Source organism: Lynx rufus, unplaced genomic scaffold (assembly GCF_022079265.1).
Source record: "Lynx rufus isolate CCGP_SWC_20201006 ecotype Redwood Valley unplaced genomic scaffold, mLynRuf1.p SCAF_10, whole genome shotgun sequence".
NCBI lineage: Eukaryota > Metazoa > Chordata > Mammalia > Carnivora > Felidae > Lynx > Lynx rufus.
Window position 1 is genome coordinate 17,548,438 of NW_025814824.1, and position 27,340 is coordinate 17,575,777.

At 47.4% G+C, this 27,340-nt stretch overlaps 1 protein-coding gene across 2 annotated transcripts in view; it reads left to right on the top strand.

Moving 5' to 3' along the window:
• Nucleotides 1–3,084: 3,084 nt before the first annotated feature.
• PCSK5 (proprotein convertase subtilisin/kexin type 5) overlaps nt 3,085–27,340 on the top strand; it is a 455,082-nt gene continuing 430,826 nt past the window's right edge. The window contains exon 1 of one of the 2 annotated variants that reach the window (XM_047102277.1): nt 3,085–3,291. In XM_047102277.1, coding sequence (XP_046958233.1) covers nt 3,100–3,291 — 192 coding nt within the window. In that variant the 5' untranslated portion in view covers nt 3,085–3,099. The remainder of the gene's footprint in view (nt 3,292–27,340) is intronic. The other variant, XM_047102287.1, reaches the window with a different exon arrangement.

The window sequence follows — 27,340 nt, forward strand, 5'->3', positions numbered from 1 at the left end:
GACGTTCCTCCTGTATCAGTGAAGTTCAAGAGTCACGCTCCTGATAAGCGAACTGGAAGAAACCGCAAATGTGACGGACAAGATGAATGCATCCACATTCGTGTGTTGAATTTGACAGATGGATGGAGTCCCAGATCTTTTTCATTTTTTGAACAGAGCTAGGGTTTTCCCTTCTAAACACATATGCATCCAAACGAAAGAATGTACTCTTTGAGGAAGCTAAAAATGCTGGCCCAGGGATTGGGTTACACAGCAGAAAAGTGGTTTGCCCATTTCCTACCTCATTTTCCAATTCTCTCTCTTGTTCACCGCAGTGAATGCTGTGTGCCTGTGTCAAGCAGGGCATGCTCGCGGAAGACAAGAGTGTTAGTTGGAAAGAAAACGGGAAAGACACCGTGGAGGAAACATGTCGAGGGGGTGGCGTCACCACTCTTAGGAAACCACCTTCAGGCTCAGGAGACCAGGTGCAGTGATGTCCCTTCATTTCATTCACAAGTTGAAGCCCAGAGGCAAGGTGGCTTTCAAAGAGAAGCATTTTGTGCTGTCTTTGCAGTCCTAAACAACAATGGCCCCAGAATCCCAGAGAAAACCATAGGCCATGCTTCCGACCTGACTCATAAAGTACCTTGTGCAGCCCTCACAGTGGCCACCCTCCCGCGGATCATCCCCAGACAGGCTCTCCCTACCGTCTGACAGCTAATGCCCCCAGTTCTGAGGGGAGGAAAGACCCTTCAGATGTATATTGAGATTTGGATTTTGACGGACCTCTTCCCCTCCCATCTGAAACCCATCAGCTTCTGGAAGGATAAGCCAACGTGCTGTGGATAGAAGCAGGTGGCCCGTGTGGCAGTTAACGGTGATCTAATAGATTGTAAGATTTCTGGACTGTGCACTGGGGACGGAGGAAGTGATGGGAGCAAAGGGACTGGTCAGTAACAAGACTGTACTGAAACTCTAAAGCCCACGCCTAGTGCTTACGCTTTTCCACCAGCAAAGGGCAACAATAATAAACCACATTTATTCTGGAGTTATTCAGAATCTGAATTTCACCAGTCCTCTGCGCCCCATTTCCTCACCCTCCTCCCCTTCAGTATCTAGCACAATGCCTGGCAAGTTCTAGGTGCTCGAGAGATGTGCCAAATCAGTCAAGTAAATAGAATGAAATGTCCGTCCTTCTGCAGATGATTTAGTTCTGCTGACCTTCCACTTCTTTATCAGTGGGGGAGGGGATCATGTTATTTGGTAAGTTTGTTTTCAAGAGTAAATAACACAGCATGCCTTATACAATGTGCGCAAAGCCATGAAGTGACGCTTTTATGAGTTCTGAGTGTAACTTTATGAATTTTACAAACTTTAATAAATGTATGCATCTTGAGTTTGCAGATACGGTTCAGCTGAGGGGAGAAGGGAGAAAAGTGAAGCCCTAGGCGGATAAAATAATCATTACCCAAAGCGAGAGACGTGGTGGGTTAATTAACCTCAAGTCCATTTAACCAATGTTTAAGAAGAAAGATAATGGGGGATGGGAAAGGAGAGAGAAGAGGGACGGGTGGGAGCTAGGGGGCAAAGGAACTACTTTTCAGGCCAGTTGAGTGTTTCCATAAACGATAGATTTTCTTTTCACAAGAAGTCGTCCTGTGCCGCCAAAAGAGGCAGGGAGGTTGTTCAGCAGAAACGGGGTTAATCCAACTCACTCCTGCCCACTGCAGTCACGGCGCTGGAGACAGTAATGAAGCCGGCTCAGGCACATATTTCACCCGAACTTCCTCTGTGGTCCTTTTTAATATCGAAGTCTCTCCCCGTTACAGGGCCGCGCTTGAAAAAGTTGGAAAACTTTTCCCTTGGTGGAGAGGAAAGCGGCGCTCATCAGACCCAATGGAACGAATGAATGAAGTTATTCCCTTGGCCCGAACGTCTCCATCCACTTTCCTACCAAACACTCCTAGGAACATCTCTCCCCAGCCCCGCGACTGGAATTTTACTCTCCCGCGGCGTTGCCTCCTCTCAGATGCACAGATTTCGAAAGTCAGCACCGTGAGCCGCAGCGGTTGGCTTTTGCAGGAGTCGATGCGCCCTGCGGTCCTGCGTGGTGGCTTCTCCCGGCAGCAGCGGTGTGTAAAATAAACCGTTGCCGAAAAGCATGAAGAATTAACGAAGTGAAAATCTCGGGTTATTTGTTCGGCAGTTGACACGCAAGTGACCTTCCTCCTAAATGAGCGAGTGAGTCGTTTAAGGAGGTTCGGAGCGGGGATGAATGAATCTACGAGGCTCTGGACTCTCACCACCGTGTCGATCTCTTCCGTCCTCCGGGAGGGGGGCGGTGAACGGACTCAAATCCGAGGAGGAAAGGGAGAGAAGGGGGTCAGGCCGCGACGCCGGGAGCTCTCTCCTCCCAGCCCTTTGGAAAGACTGGCTTTCGCTGCCCTGGACCCTGAGAGGTTACAGCCCGGAGAACCGGGCGGCGCTAGGACCTGGTTGGCGCCTGGCCGCGGCCGCTCTCCGGCGGGCGGAGGAGCGAGGGGAGGAGGGGGCTGTGGGAGAGGAGGGGTGTTAGGGGGGCGGCGGGAGTCATTTATGCAGAGCAGGCGCTGCTGCCATTGCCACTCGCACTCCCCGCGCGCCGCTCGGAGCCGGAGGGAGCGCAGGGAGCGAGCTAGCGAGCGCTCGGAGCCCGGGCCAGCAGAGGGGGCGCCCGGCCGCTGCCTGCACCGCCGCCTCCGCCGCGTTCCGGGGCCCGGGGAGGAGCGAAGGCTAGTCGGAGAGTCGGGAGCCGAGCCGGCGAGACCCAACTGCAGGAGGGCGCCCGCCCCGCTCAGCCGCCTCCTGCGCCGGAGCCGGGGAGCCCCCGCCGATCGCCCCGCGGGCCGGAGGGCACGGCGCGCAAGTCCCCGCAGCCCCAGGGATGGTCTAGGAGCCGGCGCCAGGCTCGCCGTTAGCTCCCCGCCGGGGCTCGCCGCCTCCTGCGGATCGCCCAGGGCTGCGCGCCGCGGCGGCCGGGGGCTGCGCGCCGGGGCGGCCCAGGCCGGAGAAGTTAGTTGTGCGCGCCGCTCGTGCGCGGAGTCAGCGAGCGAGCGAGGGAGGCAGCGAGGCGCCGGGGCCATGGGCTGGGGAAGCCGCTGCTGCTGCCCGGGACGCCTGGACCTGCTGTGCGTGCTGGCGCTGCTCGGGGGCTGCCTGCTCCCCGTGTGCCGGACGCGCGTCTACACCAACCACTGGGCAGTCAAAATCGCCGGCGGCTTCCCGGAGGCCAACCGCATCGCCAGCAAGTACGGATTCATCAACATGGGACAGGTAACGACGGGCTGGCCCAGTCCTTGGCCCTGAAGCTGCCGGGGCCGGGGGAGCCCCCAGCGACCCCGCGCTTCTTGCCCCCTCCTTGTCACCCCCCTCCCCCCTCTTCCAGATGTGCTCTTGCAGCTGTTGCCCTAACTCTGGAGCGATTTTCTCTCTCTCTTTCATACGCACACACACACTCTCTCTCCCCAAAGTTACCGGGGTTGGTTTTGTTTACTTGTGGGTTTTGTTTTGTTCCTTCTTCTTCTCCTTCTCCTTCTTCTTCTGGCCACGAGGGACAGGTAGGGTGTCTGGAAAAATCCAGAGTGTGCATACCCCCGTGGTGGTTTCAGACCCGACCGGGTCTTTTGACATGGAAAGTCAGGGAGCACTGGTAGAATGAGCTCTTTTGGGGGGTGAGGGGAGTGAGCACGCTCCTTGCGGTTTCTGAGAGCCAGGGCAAAAAGGAGGCGACGAAGGGAGAGCCTTTCCTGCTCAGACCTGAATTTAGCCCAGAAAGTAGTTTGCCCCTTGGGGGTGGGGAGAGGACCGCTGGGCGCTGGAGGAGCCCGAGGCGCGGGGACTGGAGCTGGAAGGGAGGAGGAAGAGGGAGGCGGAGGAAGGGAAGAGAGGGCCGGACCGGCGTGAGCGCAGATCTGGGGAGAGACCTCTCGCTCTCCTCGCCTCTCTCGTGGGATCCGCGTGGGGGCTCCCGGAGCGGGATCGGAAAAGGGGGTGGGAAACTTCCGACACCCGCCGGCGGGGTTCTGCTCTGGGAGAACTGCAGGTCTCCCCGCGGAGAGGGACGTGCGGCGGCGACGTGGGGCGAAGAGTTGGACAGGCAGACGGGCGCGGGGTTCTTATGGGGTGCCGCTCCCGGGCTCAGGGCAGAGCTGCCCGGCTGGGGAACAATGAATTGAATGGTGTTATGCGGCTGATTGGAAGCGCAACAGATTTGGAGGCACTTCCGAGCTAACCGGTCTTGGCTTCCTCGCTCTCATTCCTGCTAGAAATGGAGTGGAGAGGGCAGTGTACGCGGGTTCCAGAAAGTGACCCGATCATTCTCCGCCCCCCCCCCCGCCCGCCCCGCCCCAGTCCTCACACCCCATTCACTCACTTCTCTAGGCCTGGCTGGAGAAGGGGGCTCTGGCCAGAGACCCTGCTGGGGGTGGGAGGCGAGGGTGATGGGTCACCTTTGCTGTAGACCGGCTTTTGGGACTGCTCCGGATGCACGTGTCCTGCCAGCGCGAGGGGAAGGGAGGCTGGCAGGAGGCTGGCGCAGCGGGGCCAAGAGAGCAGCACAGACGGTTTCTGATGTTGTGCTGCTCGTCCAGGAACGGGAGCCCTGGGGCGGGGGGACCCTCTGCTGCCTGGGCGATGCGGCACTGATTGAAGAGGCAGCTCTGAGATCACCGCATCTGGAAGGAGATAGGGAGCGCTGGGTGGGGGGCAGGGGGGGTTCAGGGGAGCAGGAGAGTGAGGTCTCGGGCTCTGTGGGTCCAGAGGGAAGACGCGTTCCGGGGAAGTCAGTCCTGTGGAGGACTGAAACCAGGGCAAGGGGCAAGGTCTGAGTCTCCCCCCACCACGCCCCCCTGCGCGTACGCGCGCGCGCGCGCCCCCATCCCCCCACCCCCCTACCCCAACACCACCATACGTATCCAACACCCCCGCCCCCCGGAAGGAAGGAAGGGAAGCCAGCCAGACTTTGTTGCCCCAGCGCCTGTCATCTTCAGGAGAATTCCATTCTAATGGCTTGTTAGGATTCTACTAGCTTCTTGTTTCATTGGAAGAACACAGTCTCCTCTTTTTCCATGAGCTTCAAGTTGGGTGCTGCATGTGACCCTGGAATGTAACTGGGAACGCTTGTCTATGAAAGTAGCCTTGTTACCATTCTTTCCAGCAATGCATCTCTCAGGTTCGCTAACATGGAGCATCTCCTACATAGGATACCTACTTAGGAAATAAGGTCTTGAATACAGGCTTCTTTGGTAATCTGCAAAACGGTCATTTTGGGTGGATACGCCTCCACATTCAGCAAATTGGAAAACCAGGACTCTGGAGAAGTTGATGCGCACAGAATCCCCGAGCTAGACGGTGGCAAAACTGTGATTCAGACCTAGGACTGTCTGGCCCAGGCCTACCGTGCATGAATTCGCCTGGTAGGGTATCCCTCCCCATAGGAGGAACAGAGTAACACCCCCAATCCCCTGAATTCTGATTTAGTGGCTCAGTAGACTGGAAGCAAACCTTTAGTATTAACTCACAGATACTTAGTTCAAACAGACCTGGACTTCTTGACTCTGAGAAGCTTCATGACTTGTAAGGGAAGAAATACCTGTTTCTTTTTTTTTTTAATGTTTATTTTAAAAAATATATATTTTTTTGGGGCGCCTGGGTGGCGCAGTCGGTTAAGCGTCCGACTTCAGCCAGGTCACGGTCTCGCGGTCTGTTGAGTTGGAGCCCCGCGTCGGGCTCTGGGCTGATGGCTCAGAGCCTGGAGCCTGTTTCCGATTCTGTGTCTGCCTCTCTCTCTGCCCCTCCGCCGTTCATGCTCTGTCTCTCTCTGTCCCAAAAATAAACGTTGAAAAAAAAATTAAAAAAAATATATATATTTTTTTAATTTTTACTTTTGAGAGGGAGAGGGAGAGAGCATGAGTGGGGGAGGGGCCGAGGGAGAGGAAGACACAGAATCCAAAGTAGGTTCCGGGCTCTGAGCTGTCAGCCCAAAGCCCGCCACGGGCTCGAACCCACGAACTATGAGATCGTGACCTGAGCTGAAATCGGACGCTTAACCCACTGAGCCGCCCAGGCGCCCCAGAAATACCTGTTTCTTAATGAACTCATTAAACAGAACTTAGATATTGCAGAGCCTGGCAGAGGAAGGGAGGGGATTTTTGTCACCGAAAGAACCCCCTTTGAACAAGCATTGCTGTGTCCTGTAACTTCACAGGATTGTGTTTACAGAGGGCTTTCTAAGGGAGATCTGTGGCTTTTCATTTGTAAAATACGCAGAAAACTACAAACACACATGACACCCAACACAATTTATTGTGGTTTTTACAATGCCTGTGAAGACATTAAGTGCTTTCAAAGGTTACAGGGGACCCCTTGAACTGATGCCATAACCAGTGGAAAAAGGTCAGCTGGTCTCACTGTGTAAAGGGTTCCCTCTGTAGATCAAAGGGGGGTGACCCTATGCTAAGTGTTGGGGGCGCTAAATTGAGTTACACAGACAATATCATTGCACTGTAAGGGCCAAACGTATTTCTTATTCACCCTTTACTGCTCTGACCTTTTAACACTTTAGCCATCCTTTTGTTATTCTTTCTTTCCCTAAATAAACCAGTTGTGGTTCCACTGAGCAGTAACTAATTTGCAAATGTCTCTGGAATGTTCTCATGTTTTTTACCCCAGTTGGGTTTGGGGTCCCACCTCATGGGTCACAAATTGGAACCGAGGCCTATTATTGTTTCTGAAGTCATGTAATATCTCGGTGGTCTTTCTGACATCTTTGGGATGATATTTTAGGCAGATATTTTAGGTGGTGAATCTTCACCACCGTCGAGGTGCAATCGTGACTACTCGCAACTTCAGCGTAATGTTTTATACCGCATCTTGGCACTTGGAAGTCACCCGAGGTAAAATTTCCGGCCTGGGGATTTCTGCGGAAGAGAATAGGTGTGCCTCTTGTGCTCATGAAAAATAGGATGTGCAGAGTTAACGCAACAGCAAGCAAGCAAACAGGCGACGAGGACATGCTTGGCTTCCTGGAAGGGAAGAATAATGAGGCTTTTCTTGCTTTTGGTTATAGAGAGAGCATTATGTTTCGGTAGGTTTTCCACCTCATGTTAGTGTTTGTGAATGGTCATGCCTTGAAAAGCTGCAGTGATGCCTTAATTAGCAGTAGCAGATGTTGTCATGTTGGCGTATGTCCTGTTTTGCTTGGTATTCGTGTCGCCGTAGAATGCCCTGTCTTTCCCCTGAAAGCCTCTCCCAGGATCAGGTGTCCCCTGACTGTTGGCCTCACACCTGTGGCAAGGAGGCCTTGGTCCTGCCTCTGAATTGGGCGACCTGACCGATGGAGCTAACAGTGTAGTTAGTGGTGAGAGGGTAGCAGTGACAGCAAGGAATCAAGACACGGCATCACGTTAATCGTGAACTTTTGTTTGGACTAACCCTGCAAACCGGGAAGATTAATTTCTGGTTATCTGAACTCAGGGAGAAGGTCCCCGGTGAAGGCTATTGGCAGCATGCGAGAGCTGTATTTATCCTTCTGCGAATTGCATATAATCCTTGATCCCAAGCCGAGATTACCAGTGACAGAAAGCGCTCCTCAAACCATGTCACTTATCTCGAGCCAGATTCCGGAAGGATAAAGCCAGATGCAAGCAATACCGGGGAAATATTCTACCTGGAGTTCTCACTGAAAGCAGAATATATATATATATATATATATATATATATATATTCCGATATATATATATATATATGTGTGTGTGTGTGTGTGTGTGTATATATATATATATATATATATATATATATATATATATATATCGGAAACTCCAGATGTCACTTACAAGGTCTTTGAAAGCAGGAAAGTCGGTGAACTTAATGGAGCCCCTGTTCCTTCATCTGTAAAATGATAAATCTCTAGATAATAGGCTGAGTTGACTGTGCATTGCTCAGCACATAGTTAGGCTTGCAGCGAAAGGTTGGTTAGGTCTGACTCTGAAATAAGTGAGATTCAAACTTTTATTTGGAGAGGGAGAAAGGAAGACATTTTGTAAATGGGAGATACAAGATGTGAAGATCAGGAAAATACATTTTTAACGGCCGAGTAAAAAAGAGCTAAATCCGAGCTTCGTAGACAGGGAAAATGGTTTTCCATTTCAACGAACCATGTAAAACACCTTAAAAATAGTTGCTGTTGGGCTCTAAACAATTCTGGCTGATTTCCCGTGGCAATGCCTTCCTCCCTGGTCGATCCTGGTTGTAGCCCATTAAATATTATAGGATAAGCCTGCCGGAGAGATGGAAGACGGGGAGGGAAAATATCTGAAGACCGATTATTTTGTAAAGCCTCTTACCTTGGTACATTATGTTGGATCGCATCTGAATTCGTGTTTTAATTCAGAATGCAGTTTGCGCGAAGAGAGTTAGAAGCCGCATTTCCCAGAGATCTTTGGCACGAGGAACTTTTGTTCAGAGATCTGCCAAAGGTCTCCCCCCCCCACCACCCCGCTGCTGATTAGTTCTGATCTTCGGGCAACGTGGGGTGATCGAAATGGTGATGAGCGGTGGAGAGTGGGTTCTGGGTGCGAGTGGATGGCATTGCAAATACTGCCGGGTTGAATGGGACTGTGCTCCCCAGAGTTGCATTTTTAGGCATGTTGTAAACAGCAAAATAAGTTGGTGTGGGGGTCCACCTGGCCTCGCACAGGGCAGCTCTTCACGCCCAAGAACCTCAGCCCTGACCTCTGCTAGCGGCTTTCACATGCTCCGTTCTCATGAGCAGGAGAACCTTTACTGGAAAAAACGATTCAGAGAGCTTGGCCTGATCACGGTGGACCTGTTGCATTAACCTCATAGGCAAGGAATGGCTTGTATGTGGCCGTTGGGATTTTCGGGGTCTGTTTGAAATGAAAAACTGCATTTTTGTGCGCCCGAAGGCAGCTGAATTTGCCTTATCGCTGTCTCTCATGAGCTTATATCCAGAGGTCCTAACCTTAAAGGTCAGCCAGAGAAGCAGGGTAGAGTGCTGGGAAAATGGCCAGCGATGTCTGACTCCTTGGTGAAGGGAGGGAGTCCTGACCCAGAAACATCCCCGGGGCAGGGAGGGGTATTTGTGTTGTCCGTTCCAGTTAAGTGAAACAGCGTCTGCGTCTGCGTTTTCCCCAAGGCCGAAGTGTCTCCAGGCAGTGCTGTGCCTTGGGACTTTATCACTTGGCGAACTCAGTTTGGATTCAATGACAGGGAAGGCTTTGGCTTCCTGGATGGGGAAAAACAAACGCTTACAGACCTTCATGCATGCTAGAAGATATGTATGCGCATATATGTACATGTGCACAGACACATGTGTGTATCTGTTAATTTTTACTTTCATCAAAGTTAAATTGCACGTAATTTACAGTGAAATTACTCATGCGGTATTCTTGCGAGTTTCAACAGATGAGATCTCTACATCTAAAGGTAGCAAGAAAGGACAATCGATGCCAATAAACTCTTCAGTGTGGGTTAATCCCTGCAGGAAAATGGGACCAGAAAGAAAACAGGAGTAGGAGTCAGCAGCTTGGAGCAAAACTCCGGGGTTTTTTCTTTCATTAACCAACTCGGCCCTCATTGCCTCATTTTTCAAAGAGAGGACCCTAATATGTGCTCCAGCCACCTTGCGGGGTTGCTGTGAAATCAAGTGCCTAATGATGAACACGAATACATCAATAAAATAAGGCATGGGAAGCATTGCATGATCTACAGGGGCTCCAAGGAGATTCAGAGGCTGCTCAAAGGAAAATAAGAGAATGCTATGGTTAACGAAGGTTTCTGTAGTGGAGTCACTTGTGATTTTCTAGATTCTTGTGCTTGCCCCTGGAGATCTAGTGGGGGCGGAAGGAGTCTGTGTTGCTCCTGATCTCCCCCCCCCCCACTTTAGAGGATAGTGATAGCTAGACTGAGAGCCATGGACAGAGGCATAGAGCTGGGGCAATGGACTAGAAAATCACCCAGCTAGGGTTCCCCATCCCTGGGTTGGACAGCTTGGTTTATAAGGCATATACAATGTGGAGATTGCAAGATTCGTTAAAGAGTCAAGATACCGTCTTTTTTTTTTTTTTATCGAAGTGTTATTCACATGCAATGTTCTCGTAGTTTCAGAGGTACAACATATTGATGCAACAATTCTCTACGCTCTTCGGTGGTCGCCCTGCGAGGTGTAGTTACTCTCTGTCACCCTACAACGTTATTAGAAGATTACAGACTCTTCCCGACGCTATCCTTTTACATTTGATTCAGATGCGAGCACGTGTAGGGAATAGCGGGAAATAAAATGGAAATGTAGGGATACAGGTGGGACCGTTCTCGGTGCAAGTGTTGGAAACCCAAACTCCTACTGCTTGAGTAAAACTCGTAGGCAATCCGATAAGGAAGCGGGGACTCTGTTGGTGTAAACAGGTCCACGTGCCTTTGCGTGCGGTTCCGAACACAGAGGCTGAACCCTCTGTGCGCACTGGCCGTACCTGGCGTGTACTTTCTTCACGGCAAAACCTACCCTGCCTGACCCAAACTGACATTAGTTGGGACATCGGTTCTTTTGTTTGGTTGCGGAACTGCGTTGATGAGTTTGATGATGAGGATGCTGTCCTGGGTGCGGGTAGAGGGTGTAGAGACCGCATTGCTCTGTGTGCCCTGCTGTACTCTTCTCATCCGAAGGGTTCTGGATTCTGAAATGCATCCAGATCCGAGCGTCTTTAAAACGTGATTGTGAGTCTGCCCAGCTGCCAATCCGGAGTACTGCTCATGTCTGGTATTTCTCCTTTTCCCTGTGTCAGTAGCTTCATCCTCAGACAGACCCTTTCCCCCAGGCAGCAAAGCTCAGTCGATTCTTAGTACCTCCTTTACCTGCTGATGAGATGAACCCCTGAAAAAGAACCCCAGTTCTTCCCGGTGGGGTTATGTCTCTACTCATAGGCCAGTGACTTTGTCCACGGGGACAGTAGTCTGTTGGTGAGTCACCCTGGGTCACTTGGTCTCCCTTGAAGTAACGATGTTGACCACTGATGGGCAACCCACCAAAACGGGAGAGGGACAGCTCTCCAAGGGAAGAAAGGATGCTGTTTCTAGAAGAAGATGTGGGACAAGAAGACTTCCTGCTAAGATCAGGTTATGTAAGGCCTTACATGCGTCGGTGAGGGGGTTTCCACCTTATCACGTAGGATAAAAAATGATACTGAATTCCCCTGAGAAGAGGTAACAACCTACCGATTCAACAAACAGGAGACCCTACCATGTAATATGGAAGACGTTTTCTGCTTTCAAGGAGGTAGGACATTTTCCCTCATAGCTGTCATTCAGCAGGGCAAGTACTAACGGGGTCACGGGCAACCCAGTACGGTTCACTTGTGCCCGGGAGGGATCTGCTGGTATCCGTGTGCACAAGGAACCGGGGGGGAGGCAGAGAGGCTATTGTGTTGGTAAAGGTGCCTGGAAATGAATCAGAAGCGGATTTGGATTCTTGTCGAGGTGGGTTCAACATGGCTTGATAACTCAATGGATGCGGGGGGAGGAGGCGGAGGAGGAGGGAGAGGGTGAAGGTAACTATAAAGTTTATCACCACGGGACCAGGAGCATGGGGGACCCGTGTACGGAACTGGGGCCGTCTGCGGGAGCATCTTGAGAACAAGGGGATAGGTTCAGCCTCAGTGTTGTGGGGAGACAGAAGGGCAGGCAGATAGGAGTGTCCAGTACGCAGAAGAGATTCAGGACAGGAAAGAAGCGAAGACGGGCACTCATCCACCTCCACGTAACTGAAGTTGGGGAAGGTGCATAGGATAGGTAAGGGGTGCAGCATGAAGAGGGCTGGCGGGGGCTGAGGCTAGAGCCTTGGGGGAATGTCTCCACTTAGGGCTTAAGGGCTAAAGGGAGCATTGAAGGCTCAGGGCGACACCAAAGGTAGAGCCTGGAAGTCTCGAGGATGGGTGTGCCCCTTTACAGGATGTGCACTAGTGAAAAGAGCTGTGGGGAGAATCTAGCCTGTTAGAACTGGAACGTGGCTTAAAGACTTGGTGGTGACGAGGCTCCCTGTGATCTTAGCGCCAGTGCTTGGTTGGACAGCGAGGGGAATTTAAGGATGTGGGGCGGTAGAGGAAACGAGTAGAGAAGGTTCTTATTGCACACCTGCCTCCCTACCTACCTTCTTTCCCTGTCTCTTGTCTCATCAGTGCACCGTGGCGGGCGAGGAAGACCTAGGATCGTAGGTCTAGAACCAAGAGGGTTTCAATCCTAACACTGCTACTGCTTAGCTGGGGGACCCTAGGCGAGCATCTTAACCTCTCTGTGCCTCAGTTTCATCATGTGTTAAAAAGAGCCAATCGGGGGCGCCTGGGTGGCGCAGTCGGTTAAGCGTCCGACTTCAGCCAGGTCACGATCTCGCGGTCCGTGAGTTCGAGCCCCGCGTCAGGCTCTGGGCTGATGGCTCAGAGCCTGGAGCCTGTTTCCGATTCTGTGTCTCCCTCTCTCTCTGCCCCTCCCCCGTTCATGCTCTGTCTCTCTCTGTCCCAAAAATAAATAAAAAAAAAACATTGAAAAAAAAAAAAAAAGAGCCAATCGTATTTCCCTTACAGAATCCTAAAAGTTGTTAGAATGGTGCCTGGCACCCACTAGTTACTCAGTAAGTCTCTGTGATTCTATCTTATTTTGTAATTTTCAAATTGTTTTATTAAAACTTTTTTCTTTCATGTTTTGTTTAGAGAGAGAGAGAGAGAGAGAGAGCACAAGCAGGGGAGAGGCAGAGAGAGAGAGAAGGAGAGAGAATCCCAAGCAGGCTCTGCACTGCGTGGGGCTCGATCTCACGAATCCTGAGACCATGACCTGAGCCAAAATCAAGAGCTGGACCCTTAACCCACTGAGCCACCTGGGCGCCCCATATTGTTGTCGTTTTTTTTTTTTTAACCAAGTTGAGCTCAGTTTCTATATACTGTTTCATCCTGTTGTTTTCACTTAATATTATACTGTGAGCCTTTTCCAATGTTACTAGATAATTTTAGACACATTTGGGTGACTGCAGAATTGAAGGTATCATATACTATGTTATGATTCGTGTGACTGTGTATCATATTTTTTCCAGGCACATTCCTGGGCTATGCCTTACCCCCATGAAGTATTGTGGAATATCCCCCTTTATTTTCAAACATGTGTGAGTTTGGAAGAGAAGGGATATGGTTACCCTAATTGTATGCATGTGTGTGTGTGTGTGTGTGTGTGTGTGTAATTGCACATCTTTCTACTAGCTGGGAGGGCAGAGCTGTCCCTCTTTCTTGCTTGTGTCCCCAGCACCTTCTGTGGCATTGGAGAAGCACAGTGGGCACTTGGGATAGGAAGTGTTATGTGGAGAGAAATAGGCTTGGAAGGCAGAGAACACTGGTGCCTTGAGACTAAAGAGGAACGAAGGACGAGTGGAGGTTCAGGGGAGTCCAGGTTGCGGGGGAAGGGAAGGGAACGGATGTACGGAATAGCTCTGTCTCATTTGTCACCTCAGACGCACCTGCAGAGACAGGGGACAGCTGGGCAAAATTGGCGTCCGGGTGCTCCCGTGGTTTGACACGCGTTAAGGAAATTCTGATAAGAAGCCGTAAAAAAGATGCGATCGTGCCATTTGTGACAACACAGGCGGACCTACTAGGTATTACGCTAAATGAAATAAGTCAGCCTGAGAAAGACAAATACCATATGATTTCCTCGTGTGTGGAATTCAAAAAAAAGTCGAATAAACAAATAAAAAAGCAGAACCAGACTTAGAAATACAGAGAACAAACTGGTGGTGGCCAGAGGGGAGGGAGTGGAGGGGGACGGGCAAAGTGGGCGAAGGGGAGTGGGAGGTCCAGGCTTCCAGTTCTGGGATGAATAAGTCGTGGGGATGAGAGGCACAGCATGAGGAGTATAGTCAGTGGTATTGTAACAGCGCTGCATGGTGACAAATGGTGGCTATGCTTGTCGTGAGCCCAGCTTAACCTGTAGACTTGTCACGTCGCTACATTGGACACCTGAAACGAACGTACCATCACCTCTCAACTATACAATTAAAAAAAAAAAAGAAGAAGAATCACCGATGAATGACTCCTCAAAGAATAGCCAAATAGCAAGGAGGTCATTTGCTGCTGGTACTTAGTTATCGCCCCGTAAGTAGTGGTTGAATATTAATGAGTGAACAATGAACCAATCTGTATTGTTTTGTCTTTGGTCACGAATGCCCAGAAATCTGACATTAGAACAGGACCAAACTGGGAGTTAGAATTTGCCAGGGTGAGAGAGAAGGGAAAAGATCTGTGGGAAGCGGGGGTTGGGGGTGGGGGGGGTGGGGAACGAATCCGATGGCTTTTGAATACAAGGGGCAGGACCCCTGAAATGACACAGCACAGCGTCCTGGCTTTGAGGAGGGTGGAGGGGCCAAAACAGGACTGGTGGGTCAAAGGAATGGGGAGGACTTGGGGGCCGTGCGTGCAAAATAAAAACGGAGGGGCCGGTTGGACAAGACATCCCAGAGGGTGTTTTTTTGTTTGTTTGTTTGTGTGTTTGTTGTTTTGTAAGCTCCAAGTTAGAGCTCTTCTGCGGCATGCTAGGGCCCAAGGTGTGGACGTGCTGGGGAGCTGACCAGGTAGAGAGCAGGTGGGTTAGACAGTGGGTTAGACCGAGTCGACAAAGTGTGAGGCTGGGATGTTGTTTGGAATGGTTACCAGCTTGGATAAGGTGAGGCTTCCGTGTAATTGTGCCGACACACCTTCCAGGCAGGTAAACGTGAGGTGTGCCCCATACGGCCATTCTCCTTGGATAAATTCAGGTGTTATCTCTGCTTTACACATCCGTGCGGTATTATTTGCACTCCAGGTCCTGTGTCAACTTAACGGAGAAAGACAGCCACCTGGGTCACTGCTTTCAACTCCCAATTGTGTCTTCCTGTGTTTGATGTAAAAACTGCAGATTGCATTGGACGCTGAACACAGAAGAATGTAGACAGAGAATGTGAACCCAGCGATAATACTTAAGGATGATCTTTAAATGGTGTATATCTTGGTACATTTCATGTTTGCCTCCACCTTGAGTTGTCGCGTAACCCACTTCCATTATAGTAAATAATTATACCTATGAGTTATTCTCATGTCATGTATTCTGCCCTTTACATTATTTATAGAGTGTAATGAAGCTGTGTGTTCCGAACGTGTCTTTTATTTATCTTAATCCAAACTTTATTGCCCTATAGGAATAGACATATATAATTTTTAATTTTTTAAAGTTTATATATTTGTTTATTTTGAGAGAGAGAGAGAGTGAGAGAGCATGAGCGGGGGAGGGGGAGAGGGGAGAGAGAGAGAAGCCTAAGCAGCCTCCTTGCGGTAAGCACAGGTCCCGACGCGGGGCTCGACCCCCAAAACCGTGAGATCGTGACCTGAGCTGAAGTCAAGAGTCGGACGCTCAACCTACTGAGCCACCCAGGCATCTAGGAATATACACATATTTTAAAATATATGTTTTAAAAATTATGTATATTTTGCTCTCTATTTAATAGATAATACTTTTAGATTGCCCTGTGTAATATTAGATTAAACTTGTTTGCATTTGTATGTAATCTGATTGTTAATATAGGGTTAGCATCACAAAGGAAGCATTAACATTTTAATGTAATCTGTGCATTATCTAAGAGGTTAATTCTGTCTTGGGAAAATTACAGTGTGAATACCATACCAGCATTGAAACTAGTTAGGATTTATTAAAAGCAAGTCCTTCCCTGCTGCCTTTCCCTATATGTGTGTGTGTGTGTGTGTGTGTGTGTGTGTGTGTACACGCCATATATATCTGTATTTGTACTAAGTACTTAAGGTCTGATATTTTTGTAATAAGTACTTAAGGTCTGGTATTTCTCTACTCTGAGAAGCTCTTACAGCTGTAAAAATATCCTAGCTCCCCCATGTCAATGTTCCCAGGCCTGTACCTTGTTTTTACTAGTGGACGTTTCTCAACCAAAATAAAACTGGGCCGCGCTCGCTAGTTTGAATGCAGTGCAGGGAGGGAGACACTTCCAGGGCCTTTAACCTCGTTAGCAAATATCCATAACCGTAAGTGTAGAAGTTTACTGCATCCTGGGCTGTTCTACTTGTACGTAACTAACACATAGATTTGTTTCCTGTGTGTGTGGAACCTCATTCATCAATTTCGAAGTTTTTCAAGAGAAAACTAAATTGTAGTCCAGTTAGGATTTATTAGCAGCCCAGCTTCCAGGAAAACCTATTCTCTTTCTCTTTCTCTTTTCTTTTCTTTTCTTTTTTCTTTTCTTTTCTTTTCTTTTCTCTTCTCTTCTCTTCTCTTCTCTTCTCTTCTTTTCTTTTCTTTTCTTTCCTCCTTTCTTCTCCTTTCCTTCTCTTTCCTTCCCTTTCCATTTTTCTTTTCTTTTCTTCTCTTTTTTTTTTTTTTAAACTGTGGGCCATCTTTCTATTTGGTTAGTGCTCCTCGGGCCAATTTACCAAATGCTACATTCTTTGAATTGTTGTAGGATGATGTCATTGCTCAGTTGGACAACACTGAGAACCTGTGAGCAAAACTCAAGGCAGGAAACAGGTGACTTCCCTTCCCCTGGGGGGCCTGCCCTGCGGCTAATTTGCCACATACTTGGGAGCTGATCATAGGCTTTCTGTGTCTTCAAGGATTAGTTTTATACATTGCTTTATTTATTATATTATTTTTAAAGTTTGTTTGTGTGTTTGTGTGTTTGTTTATTTATTGAAAGAGACAGAGCATCTCAAGCAGGCTCCACACTACCAGCACAGAGCCCGATACGGGTCTCAGTCTCGCAAAATGTGAGCTCATGATGTGAGCTGAAATCAAGAGGCAGACGCTTAACTGACTGAGCCACCCAGACGCCCCCATTGCTTTATTTAAATATTATAAGGGCATCATTAAGAAGGTGAAAAGACAAACGACAGAATGGGAGAAAATATTTGCAGACCATACCTGATAAGAGCGTTATATCCAGGATATGCACTCAATAATAAAAAGACAGATAGCCCACTTAAAAATGGGCATAAAGGGTCTGAACAGACAGTCCTCCCAAGGAGATGTATGAATGGACAATAAGCACATAAAAAGATATACAACATCAGGGAAATGCAAATGCATTTCAAATGCGTGGCAAAGTGCCAGTTCACACTCTGTTGGATGGCTGTAATCAAAAAGACAGTTCATCACAAGTGTTGGCAAGGATATGGAGCAATTGGAACCCTCATACACGGATGGTAGAAATGTAAAGTGGTACAGTCACTGTTGCAAAACTGTCTAGTGGTTTCTCGAAAGGTTAAACATAGAGTTATCATATGACCCAGTATTCCCACTCCTCACTATATACCCAAGAGAAGTGGGAGCACTGTTCACACAAAAACTCCAAAAAGTGGAAACAACCCAATTTCTTTCGATGGATGGAAGGATAAACGAAACATAGTACATCCATACACTGGAATTTTCTTTTGCAATCAAAATGAGTGAGGTCGTGATACATGCTACAAAATGGATGGACCTTGACAACAACTACGCTAAATCAGAAGAGCCAGTCGTGAAAGGCCACATATTTTCTGATTCCGTTCTTAGGAAATGCCCAGAATAGGCAAATCCACAGACACCGGAGGTAGGTGAGTCGTCACATGGGGCTGGAAGAGTTGGCGGGAATAGGGTGATGGGTGTGGGGCTTCTTTTGGGGGTGAGGAAAATGTCCTAAAATGGATCGTGGTCATTTTGACACAGCTCTGTGACAATCCAAAAGCATCGAAGGGTCTCTTTACCGTAGGTAATGTGTACAGTATTGAACTGTGTCTGAATCCAGCTGTTAAAAATAGTCGTAGAATACTTATTATCAGCCCTTCTACTGGGCACAGCGCTTCTACATTTGTCATTGATAAGGTACCTGCTCACATGGAGCTTATGTGATAGCGGGAGGAGACAAGCCATAACTCAGTAATGCAATGGAGAAAATAATTGCAACTGGGAATGTGCTGTTGGAAGGCAGAACACAATGGTAGAGTAAAAGCGACCGAGGTGGGGAGGAGTCCTGTAGACAGGCTGGTCAGGGAGGCTCACTGAGGAGGACACAATGCAGGCCGAGACCTGAGTGTTAAGAAGAAGCCAACCACCTGGAGGTCTGGGTTGGGACCGGGTCCTTGCAGAGGAGACGGCCAGTGCAGCATTTCCTAAAGAACAGAAAACTGCTGGCATAAAAAGATTCTGGTTAACAAGAAGCGGTTGAACTTGAAGTTGGAGAGGATGATCTTATTAGTTTTTTTTTTTTTTTAATTTCCTTTTTGAGGGAGGGAGAGAGAGAGCGAGCGAGCGGGCAGGGGAGGGGCAGAAAGAGAGGGAGAGAGAGAGAGAATTCCCAGCAGGCGCCTTGCTGTCAGCACAGAAGAGCCCAACACGGGGCTCGAACCCGCAGACTGTGAGATCGTGACCTGAGCTGAACTCAAGAGTCGGACACTTAACGGACTGAGCCATCCAGGGGCTCCAAGGGGAGAATGATCTTAAAGTTTATTTTGGTGATGCCATTCTCCTGTTCAGAAGCCACCAGTAGCTCCCACTTCCTACTGTGTTGAAACATACTTCTTCTCTGGGCTTTTTGAAGGCTTTTGAAGAGATAGGAAATCCTCTCTCTTTTTGAAGGCACGTCTCAATGTCCCCTCGTTGCTATACCTTGCTCTGAAAGTATAGGTAAAACTTAGGTATAGTTTGCCCAAAATACTCCTGGGGAATTTAATACAGTTAAGCTTGTTTTTTTCCCCTTGGGGGATTTCATTAGTATTCTGTAGCACATAGCACGGTGCCTTGTTCTTTATAAGTAACGATTAAATATCAGCTGAGTCCCAACGTATTTTATAGACATGCAATGTATATAAAGTGAACAATAAATCTGAATGTTGGAGAAAAATTGCAAAAGAATTCTACCACCCCGTGAATCGAGAAGGCTAACAGTGCATCTTGTATTCCTTAAAGGAGTGTGTGGAAAGAGCAGCGGTCTAGGATTGATGAGTCATTTTGTGTGTGAATCCTAAAGTCCAGCACTTCCTGGGAACCAGCCTAACCCTTATCTTTAAGTGTTTCACCCCTCGGCATCATCAGCAGGGTCATTCCTTCTGGCTTTGACTTCCATGGAAATTCTTCACATGAGAGTCAGAGTACACAGTGTGACATTATCCATGAGCTAAGTCCCAGATCATCCTAGGGTCCGGATGGTTTCTCCGTGGATCCTGGAGAACCTCAGGCGCCCTGCTGGCTGTTGTCATCTGCTTGGGGTGGCAGTGGACTGCTGTGTCTGTTGGAGCAGTGGGAATGGCACCGAGAGGTCCCGCAGTGAAAAAAAGCGGTCAGTAGGAAGAGACCGCTTCAGATCCCAGGTACATTTTGACTGTTTGTGTGGAATCAGTGGGAGTAGCAAAAGGAAGCAGATTTGGTGCGTAGGAAGGTTTAAAGCTTGGGATAATGTAAGCAGTAGAATCTGGTCAGACGCTCATGGCGGGGCTTACCTGGATTGGCCATTTTGAAGGACCTAAACGCGAGTTATATCAGCTCGAGAGGAGAGATTGCAGCCTCTGGGACCCACAGACATAAAATTTAGCCCTGGAGCTTAGTCCTTAAGGAGTGGCTTCAGAGATATCCTTGGAGATAGGAAGTAAACTCAAGACAAATAGAGCAAATATCCATTGGGAGTTAACGCCATTATAAAAGGAATGCTCTCTTACTTGAGTGACGTGGCCAGACGCCAGTGTCTCATTCTAGATGGGTCTCCCTATCTGACCTTTTCCCCTTTGATCAGATCGGAGCATCAAATGACCAGTCCTTTAGGCTGGGGGAAAGGTGAGTTGTTTTCTGGGTCAGATGAAAGGGAAGTGTTCTCAGGCTGTATACGGTTCTAGAGTAGAACTCCTTCCTCCCTCCTCCTCCTCCTCCTCCTCCTCGCCTACTCTAAACATAATTCAGCCTGAACACTTTGCCATTCTTTGCACGAGAAGTGCCATGCCCTGCTTTTCTGAAGCCCCCTACGTCATTCCCACTGCCTGGACATCCTCGTGCGCTATCCTCACTCATTCCGCAAAGCCCTTCTCAGATAGTATTTCCTCAAGTGAAATGGCCTGTGGCTAAAACTTCCTTCATTTAAACTCTCATTGAAATTTATATGCTTCTTTTTCCTGGCATTTGACATATTTAGATTGTATTCAATGTATATGTGTGTGTGTGTGTGTGTGTAATCTCTTTTGCTAGATAGCAATCGCCTTAAAGACAGGATGGTTTTTTTTTTTTTTTTGGTTCATTTTTGTCCTGCATATGGTATCTAGAAGAGCGCTGTGCAGTTAAAATGCCCTCAGAAAATTATTCTGAAAGGGATAGTTGGCTGGGAGTAAATAAAGGCAGAGGGTAAGTCAACACTGCAGCGGACATCAGTTTGGTCCACTGAAAATTTCTGGGTGTCCTCCTAGCCATGTGATAGGATTGCACCTCCCTACTTTGGGGGTTAAGGGTAGCCATATAACCGATGGAATTGGCCAAGGTGGAAATGTCGGATATGTGAGCAGCAGTGACCCGTGTCCCTTCTTTACCCGTGTGTGCGCTATCTGCTGTGGTCTACAACGCTCCAGGGGGTGGATGCCCCATTAGCCAGGGTCCTCATGGGCTCTGATGAACAGCACTCCCAGCCAATGCACGATGGACACGTAACACGAACTAGCAGCAAGCCTTTGTCGTTTTAAGTCACTGAGATTCATGGGTTCATTTGTTCCTGCTGTGAAACCTTGCGCGTTCCACCAAGTACAAAAATACAACAGGCTTTCTCCTTAGCCTTGCACGCAGTATAGGCTAACGTATGTACGGACTGGGGAGAAAAGATGAGGTGATACTCTGGATAAGAACCCAGGAAGTGACTTAATAGGAAGACCTCAGTGGTCTCGTCTACGTCTTACTCATTATGTCAGTGAAAATTAGATGGGTTCAAAAAAATAAAACCAGAGGCCAGATAGTAGGTATTTCCAAATGTATGTACGCGCGTTTTGTTGCTTAGAGATTTGCGTTTCCTGAAAGAAACCCTAAAGGTACCAGGGCTTAATTGCACTGAGTTGTTTCTTTCTGGCCTTCCCAGCTCTCTGGATGAAATTCGTTCCAGGGGTTCAGATATACCTGTTCGGGACCTGTAAGCCTCTCTAGAAAATGGAAGGTTTTTTCTTTTCCAAGAGGATAGAAACTTAGCGTATTGCAGTTTGTTTTTTTTATTTTTCCCCATGAAATGAAAACAACATGTTACCTTCGTACCTCGAATGATTGTTTAATAGGGAACGTGCTTTCTGCTCGCCATTCGCACTTGTTTGTGCATTCTGTAAGGGCCACACTGTGCCTCCAGAATTGTGATACCCACTGCTGTGGAATCCACTTAAATTTGCCGCCCCAGTCCGCTGGCCGTTCTGCCTTCGTTGTTAGAAGAACTGGCTTCGCAAACGTCGGGATCTGTGCTCTTCCTGATTTATGTGATGTGGACACAGCGGGGAACATCTGAGATTTAAAATGTTATGGCCTGAATTTCCAACTGTTGAAACGAATCCAAAGCAGCAGATTTTTCGTCTTTGGCAAGACAGGATTGAAGCAACATGCAGCGATTTGGTTCGCCGATTTGCGAGCTGTTAAAAATCAGAATAACTTAAAATGAGGAGAGTAAGTGCTGCATAATGTGAAAAATATTCCAAAGGTCACATGGTTGTGCAGTCTTAGACAAGTGAAGCACCACGAAAACAAAACTATTTTGAACACATTTGAGACACCGCATGTGAACATGTGAATTTTGTATTTCTGCTAAAATAGTCTGTTACTGAAGTCGTCGGAATCTCACCTAGTTCACTCTGACTTTAAAGAGACAGAGATTCTAATGGACCCAGAAGGCCCTTCTCCTGCCTTTTAGTGTCTCAGGCATTTACTTCCTTCTCTTGTAATTTTTTCCTTTGCCGTCAGTCTGTCTTTTCACATGCATTGCAAACGTTTTAGAACGTCCACACTGTGCTCAGTACTCTTCTAAGCCCTGGAGATGCTTCTGGAAACTTCAATTCTCACAGGAGGAGTGTAGCAGCTTGCTTCAAAGCAAATCGCCCCAAACCCAGTGGCTTAAAACAATAAGCATTATTGCTGTGAAGCTGTGAGTTGTCTGGTAGGTTCTTCAGTCAACCGGTGGTCAGCCCAGGGCCTGATTGGTCTTCAGTGTCCTCACTCACGTTCCTAGTGGCTGGTGCTGGTTGCTGGCTTGGGTTATGGGGGGGGGGGGTCACTGGCTGTGTGCCTCCCATCATCCACCACAGGCTGGCTTGGGCTTCTTCTCATAGGGACGAATGGTATCCCAGTGGCCAGAGAGAGGAACCCTCCGATTGTAAGCCCTTTGCAAATCTCTGCTTGTGTCTTACGCACTAACAGTCCCTAAGTCCAAACGAGCCACATGACCAGCTTCAAGAGGTGGAGACATAAACTTCACTCCTTCATAGGAACAGATGCAAAGAATGTGGCCATATTTTTCAGTCTACCACGGGGACGCTGTCGATAAACAGCACAAGTATGTCAGTTGGTGGTAAGAACTTTGGGCGAGAAAGCAGGGAAGGGGGATGTCTGGACATTTTTTTTTTTCCTTCAGTTGTAAACAGGATGTCTAGGGAAGTTATCACGGAGAAGGCGAGATGTGTAAAGAGCTGGAGAAGGTGAGGGAAAGAAATGAGGCTGACAGATATCTGGGAGAGACACATTCTCGTGGAGGACGCAGCCAGTGCAAAGGCCCTGGACGGGAGAGGGCCTGATGTGTTGGAGGAAGAATGAACAGGAAGACCGGTGATGCTGAGTGGCGTCTGGGTGGCAGATGAGCTGGAGAGGTCATGAGGGTTGGGAAGTAAGGTAGATCCCGTACGTTGGTGCCTCTCACATTTCAATGTGCCGCGAAGGCCCTTGGAGATCCCGTTCAAATGTGGATTCTGATTTAGTAAGTCTGGGATGCGGCCAGAGCTTCTGTGGTTCTAATAAGCTCTTGGATGATGCCAGGGCTGCCGCTGGGCCGGGGACCATGCTTTGAAGAGCACGCCTGCAGCTCTCAGCAGACCAAGCACAGTAAGGACTAGATTGTCTCTTAAAGGAGATAGGAATGCCATTGGACTTCTAGCAGAGGTGTGACCTATTCTCTGCTCCGTTATAAGAGACGGCAACGTTCACGCACACAGAGTACGAGGCGAGGGAGACGTCACGCAGTCCAATGTGGAGGAGAGTGCTGTCTGGATTTAGCTCGCCATAGCTTCAGTCATCCGAATGTCCTTTCCTCTACAGGGTCGTGTCCTTATGCTCTGCTAGTATGTAAGTGAGACATCCATCTCTGGACACCTTTCACCCTACCCCACTCCCATACCACATGTGTTCTAGAACAAACTGGCTCTGTCTCCTTAAAGTCACCCAAATCCTGATGATCGGAGCTGTTCTAGCTTGGCCTTTTCTTTTTCTGATCCTCAGCTCCCTTGACTCAGTGGTTCTCATTTCCTGGCTCCATAGTCCAGTCTCCCGGGAGCCTTCACTGATCTGTTTAATTGGCCGTAGGGTGAGGTCTGGGCAACCATATTCTTAAATATGCAGCCAGGGTTGAGAACAGCCACTGTGCTCAATTCTTCCTCTGCACCTGATATGCTGGTGTTTCCCCTTCTCCCCCTCCACCCCCCCAGAGCTCATAGCTTCCTTTCCCTGAGGAATCCGTTCCCCAGTCCTCCCCACAACCACTCTAGCCTTAAGCTTCTCTCTTTTCACTACCATCAAAACACATGGCCATTAGCTCATTTTCAACCCTGTTGCGTTTTGATGATTCTAGCCTCCGTGGTCAGATTTTGCAAAATTACAGTCTGTGTTTGGAGAGGGGAACGATCTTTGTATAGCTACGCATATATATATATATATATATATATATATATATATATGTATATATATATATCTTCCATATATATATATATATCTTCCATATATACATATATATCTTCCATATATATATATATATATATCTTCCATATATATATATATATATATATATGCACACACATATCTTCCACATAGAGTGTCACGTGTTTGGGCTTTTTTTTTTTTTTTTTTTTTTGTATAATGGATATTGAAAGGCCATGGCCACAGAACAGACCTTTAAGTGAACTCCAGGATCTTACCCAGGGGATGGGATACCGGGAACACGGGCTGGAAGATCATTTGGCTGCAGGTCTGATATTTACGAAATGTCTCCCAATGAGCTTATACATACAGTTTCGTGCTCTGGTTGGATTGAAATACAGTGTTCACTTGAAACCTTCTATCTCGCATCTCATTACTACCCTTCACTGTTTATACACTGTTTATGGCAAGCACACTAGGAATGAATATGCATTGCTCATTCTGAAACTATCTGGTGAATAGTATAGTTATATTTTGGTGCTAAATAAATATGCTACATGTTTTAGCATTTCTTTATTTTATAATACAACAGGCAGCTCAAAATGTGGAAATGGCCTGGGGTCTGTCTCAGCCTTGGCGAGGTCCTTCCGAAACCCTGTGTGATTCCTGAGAATGTTTTTTTTTTTTCTTTTTTCCTTTAATTCATCCTATATGTATATATGTCTTATTTGAAGACATATATGTCCAGCTTGTTCTGCAATGACTTTTTGTTCTCTAATCAGAGTAGGAAATAAAGAAAAATGAAAGGCAGTGCAAAATATTATCTGTAAATTGTATCACAAATTCGCTGTATCATCATGTACCCGGGATGACTTGTCTGTGCATCATTAACTTGTAACAGATTTAAACTAATTATTAACTCGACCAGATGGGTTTACTTGAGTGTTATCATAAAGGGCTTTGTGATGTGAGAGTATGGCAAAGTTCCATAAAATTTATTGCTTGAATCTTGCTGGATGCAGCATTCCATTAAGGCACTGCCTTTTGCCCCCACATTCCCATATTGGATCTGTTTTCTTCCTTATAGCTGGGAAGAAAGTACGTGTGGGGGGACATAGGGGTTGTATTAATTAATGGTAATCTGTTTGTCTTGAAAGAAATGCCACTTCCAACTTTCCGCAGCCTGAGAAGGGTCCTGATAATGTTTCCTAAACTGTAAATGCCTGCGAGGTAGTTAGAACCATTGGATTTTAGAATTGAGGGCAAAGATGGGACCTCGTCCCTCCCCACTCCCCCATTATAAAGATGATGAAACTGAGGCCCAAAAGGAAAAGGCGTGGATAGAACCCTAGACTTGGTATTTAGCAGACCTGAGTTCTAGTATCTTCAAGCCCCAATTCTAAAAGTGACCCCTGAGAGTTGTGTTATTAATAATGTAGAGAAGCTTTTCTGGTCATCTTGTTCTTTTTTTAGAAGCATACCCATTTCTTGAATAACCATTGCTAATAATTTTCACATTTAGCATCGACTATGTTTCCTTAGGAGATATGCACGAGGGGAAATTTTGTCAAGCGAGTTTGAACATATAGGTATGCGGTGTATGAACAAATAACCCGATTTTGGAGGCACCATTTTTTTTCTCTAGTTCTGTGAAAGCCTGTTATACCCTTTCTAGTAAACTAACTTGAAGAGAAATGTTAGATATTTTTTCCTGACTCTGATAGAGCAGAATGTTGGTCCTACCATGGTGGCTGTTTAGCAATAAGGTAAATGACTGATCTAATGGCTAAAGCATGATGGATCTTAATATCTCGGTGAGTCCCTCGGACCCAGAGAACTCTCTCCTGAGGAAAGTCAGAAGGCACATTTTGGGAAAGGTGGGGGTACTCATCGCTTTTGCAAATAGGAAATTGGCCATCTTATAATGGGGGGGAGGGGTGCCCTTACCCGTGACTGCAAGCCAAACTCGGCGTTCCTTGGCTGCTCCTGACCGCATTACGGGATTTTGTTAAACTGTGCGATGAGGGGAAGATTTCTGCCTCTATCGCGTGGAGCACAGACGTTCCTTTTATAGATCTACGGAAGCTGTGCAGTAACCAAAACAACAGAACAGAGACATAGCAGCATATCTAATGCAGTCGCGGTAAGAATTGAAATGAACACGATACATTTGAAACGGGCGTAAATGCTTGTGGCTGCCCAGACTGTTCTCCACCCTGGGTCTTTATCACTTTAGTTTATTGGGGCTTTAAACCTATTTCACAACTTAGCTACAGAATGTTGGCATGTTTGAACTAAGAGGGAGGAAAACTCGCTGAAGCCCTGTTCTTCTTCTAAATTGGCTGCATCTGTTTGAGTGACACAAATGTAGCAATCAGGCAGTATCCAGTGTTTGGAATATTAAAATAATGCAGGGATTAATTTCCAGTCCCGTGGCAGCCTCAGATGGAAGGTGAATATATATTAAATACCCTTTTTCTTCATTTATCCAGATACGAGGTATTTGTCCAGAGAAGTGTATGTTTTCAGTTACGGCAAAAATCTGTGAACATTGCAATGATTCCTTCAGCAAAAAGCACTGTATTGGGTTTATCTTTTATGTCAACAGTAAGTACTTAGGAATGATAGAAGAGAGATAACTTAAAACTCAATCTACTGCACTGAGTGCATTATCTTAAACATCACTTCTAACTTTCTACTTTATAGATACAAACATTTACTTGGTAGGCATAATGGTTATTTAAACTCTCTCTTTGGGTTTATTTGACATATATTTAAGACCAAGCAAGCTGCCCAGATAAAGGTCAATGGACTTTTTAATGTGAAGAAAAAAATTTAAAAGCTTGGCACTTTCACCAGGCTCAGGAATTGTTGAGATAAAGATGTTAATCCTAAAGTTAATCAGGTTGGAGTTGAACCTTTAATAAAAATTGAAAATATGACTCCAAGCACAAATTACGATATTCCTTAGTTAGCCTGCTGAGGTTGAGTATAGAATAGTGAAAAGGGCACTGAGCTTGGTGGGAGAAAAATCTTGTTCCTATCATTTGCTTATCATAAAAGATTGGGTAAATCACTGACTTTAGCGGGGCCTCAGTTTTATTATTTGGAAAATCAAGATAATTCTTATTTCACAGTATTCATTCATTCACCCGCTCATTCATTTTCTGAGTGCTTCCTGGGCACCCTGTGGGCCAAACGCTATGACATATGCAAGCAATATAGCGATATTTGAAAAGTTTGTAAGGAGACAAACAGCTTGACCAGACAGAGAGTGACCGGGGAAGGTCACTTAGCAAGGAGCTCAGAGAAGACTTTTTCTGAGACAATGATCTTGGAGATAAGATCAGCAGAAGGAGAAGGGTTAGGCAATCGGAGATTGAAAAGGAATTCCAGG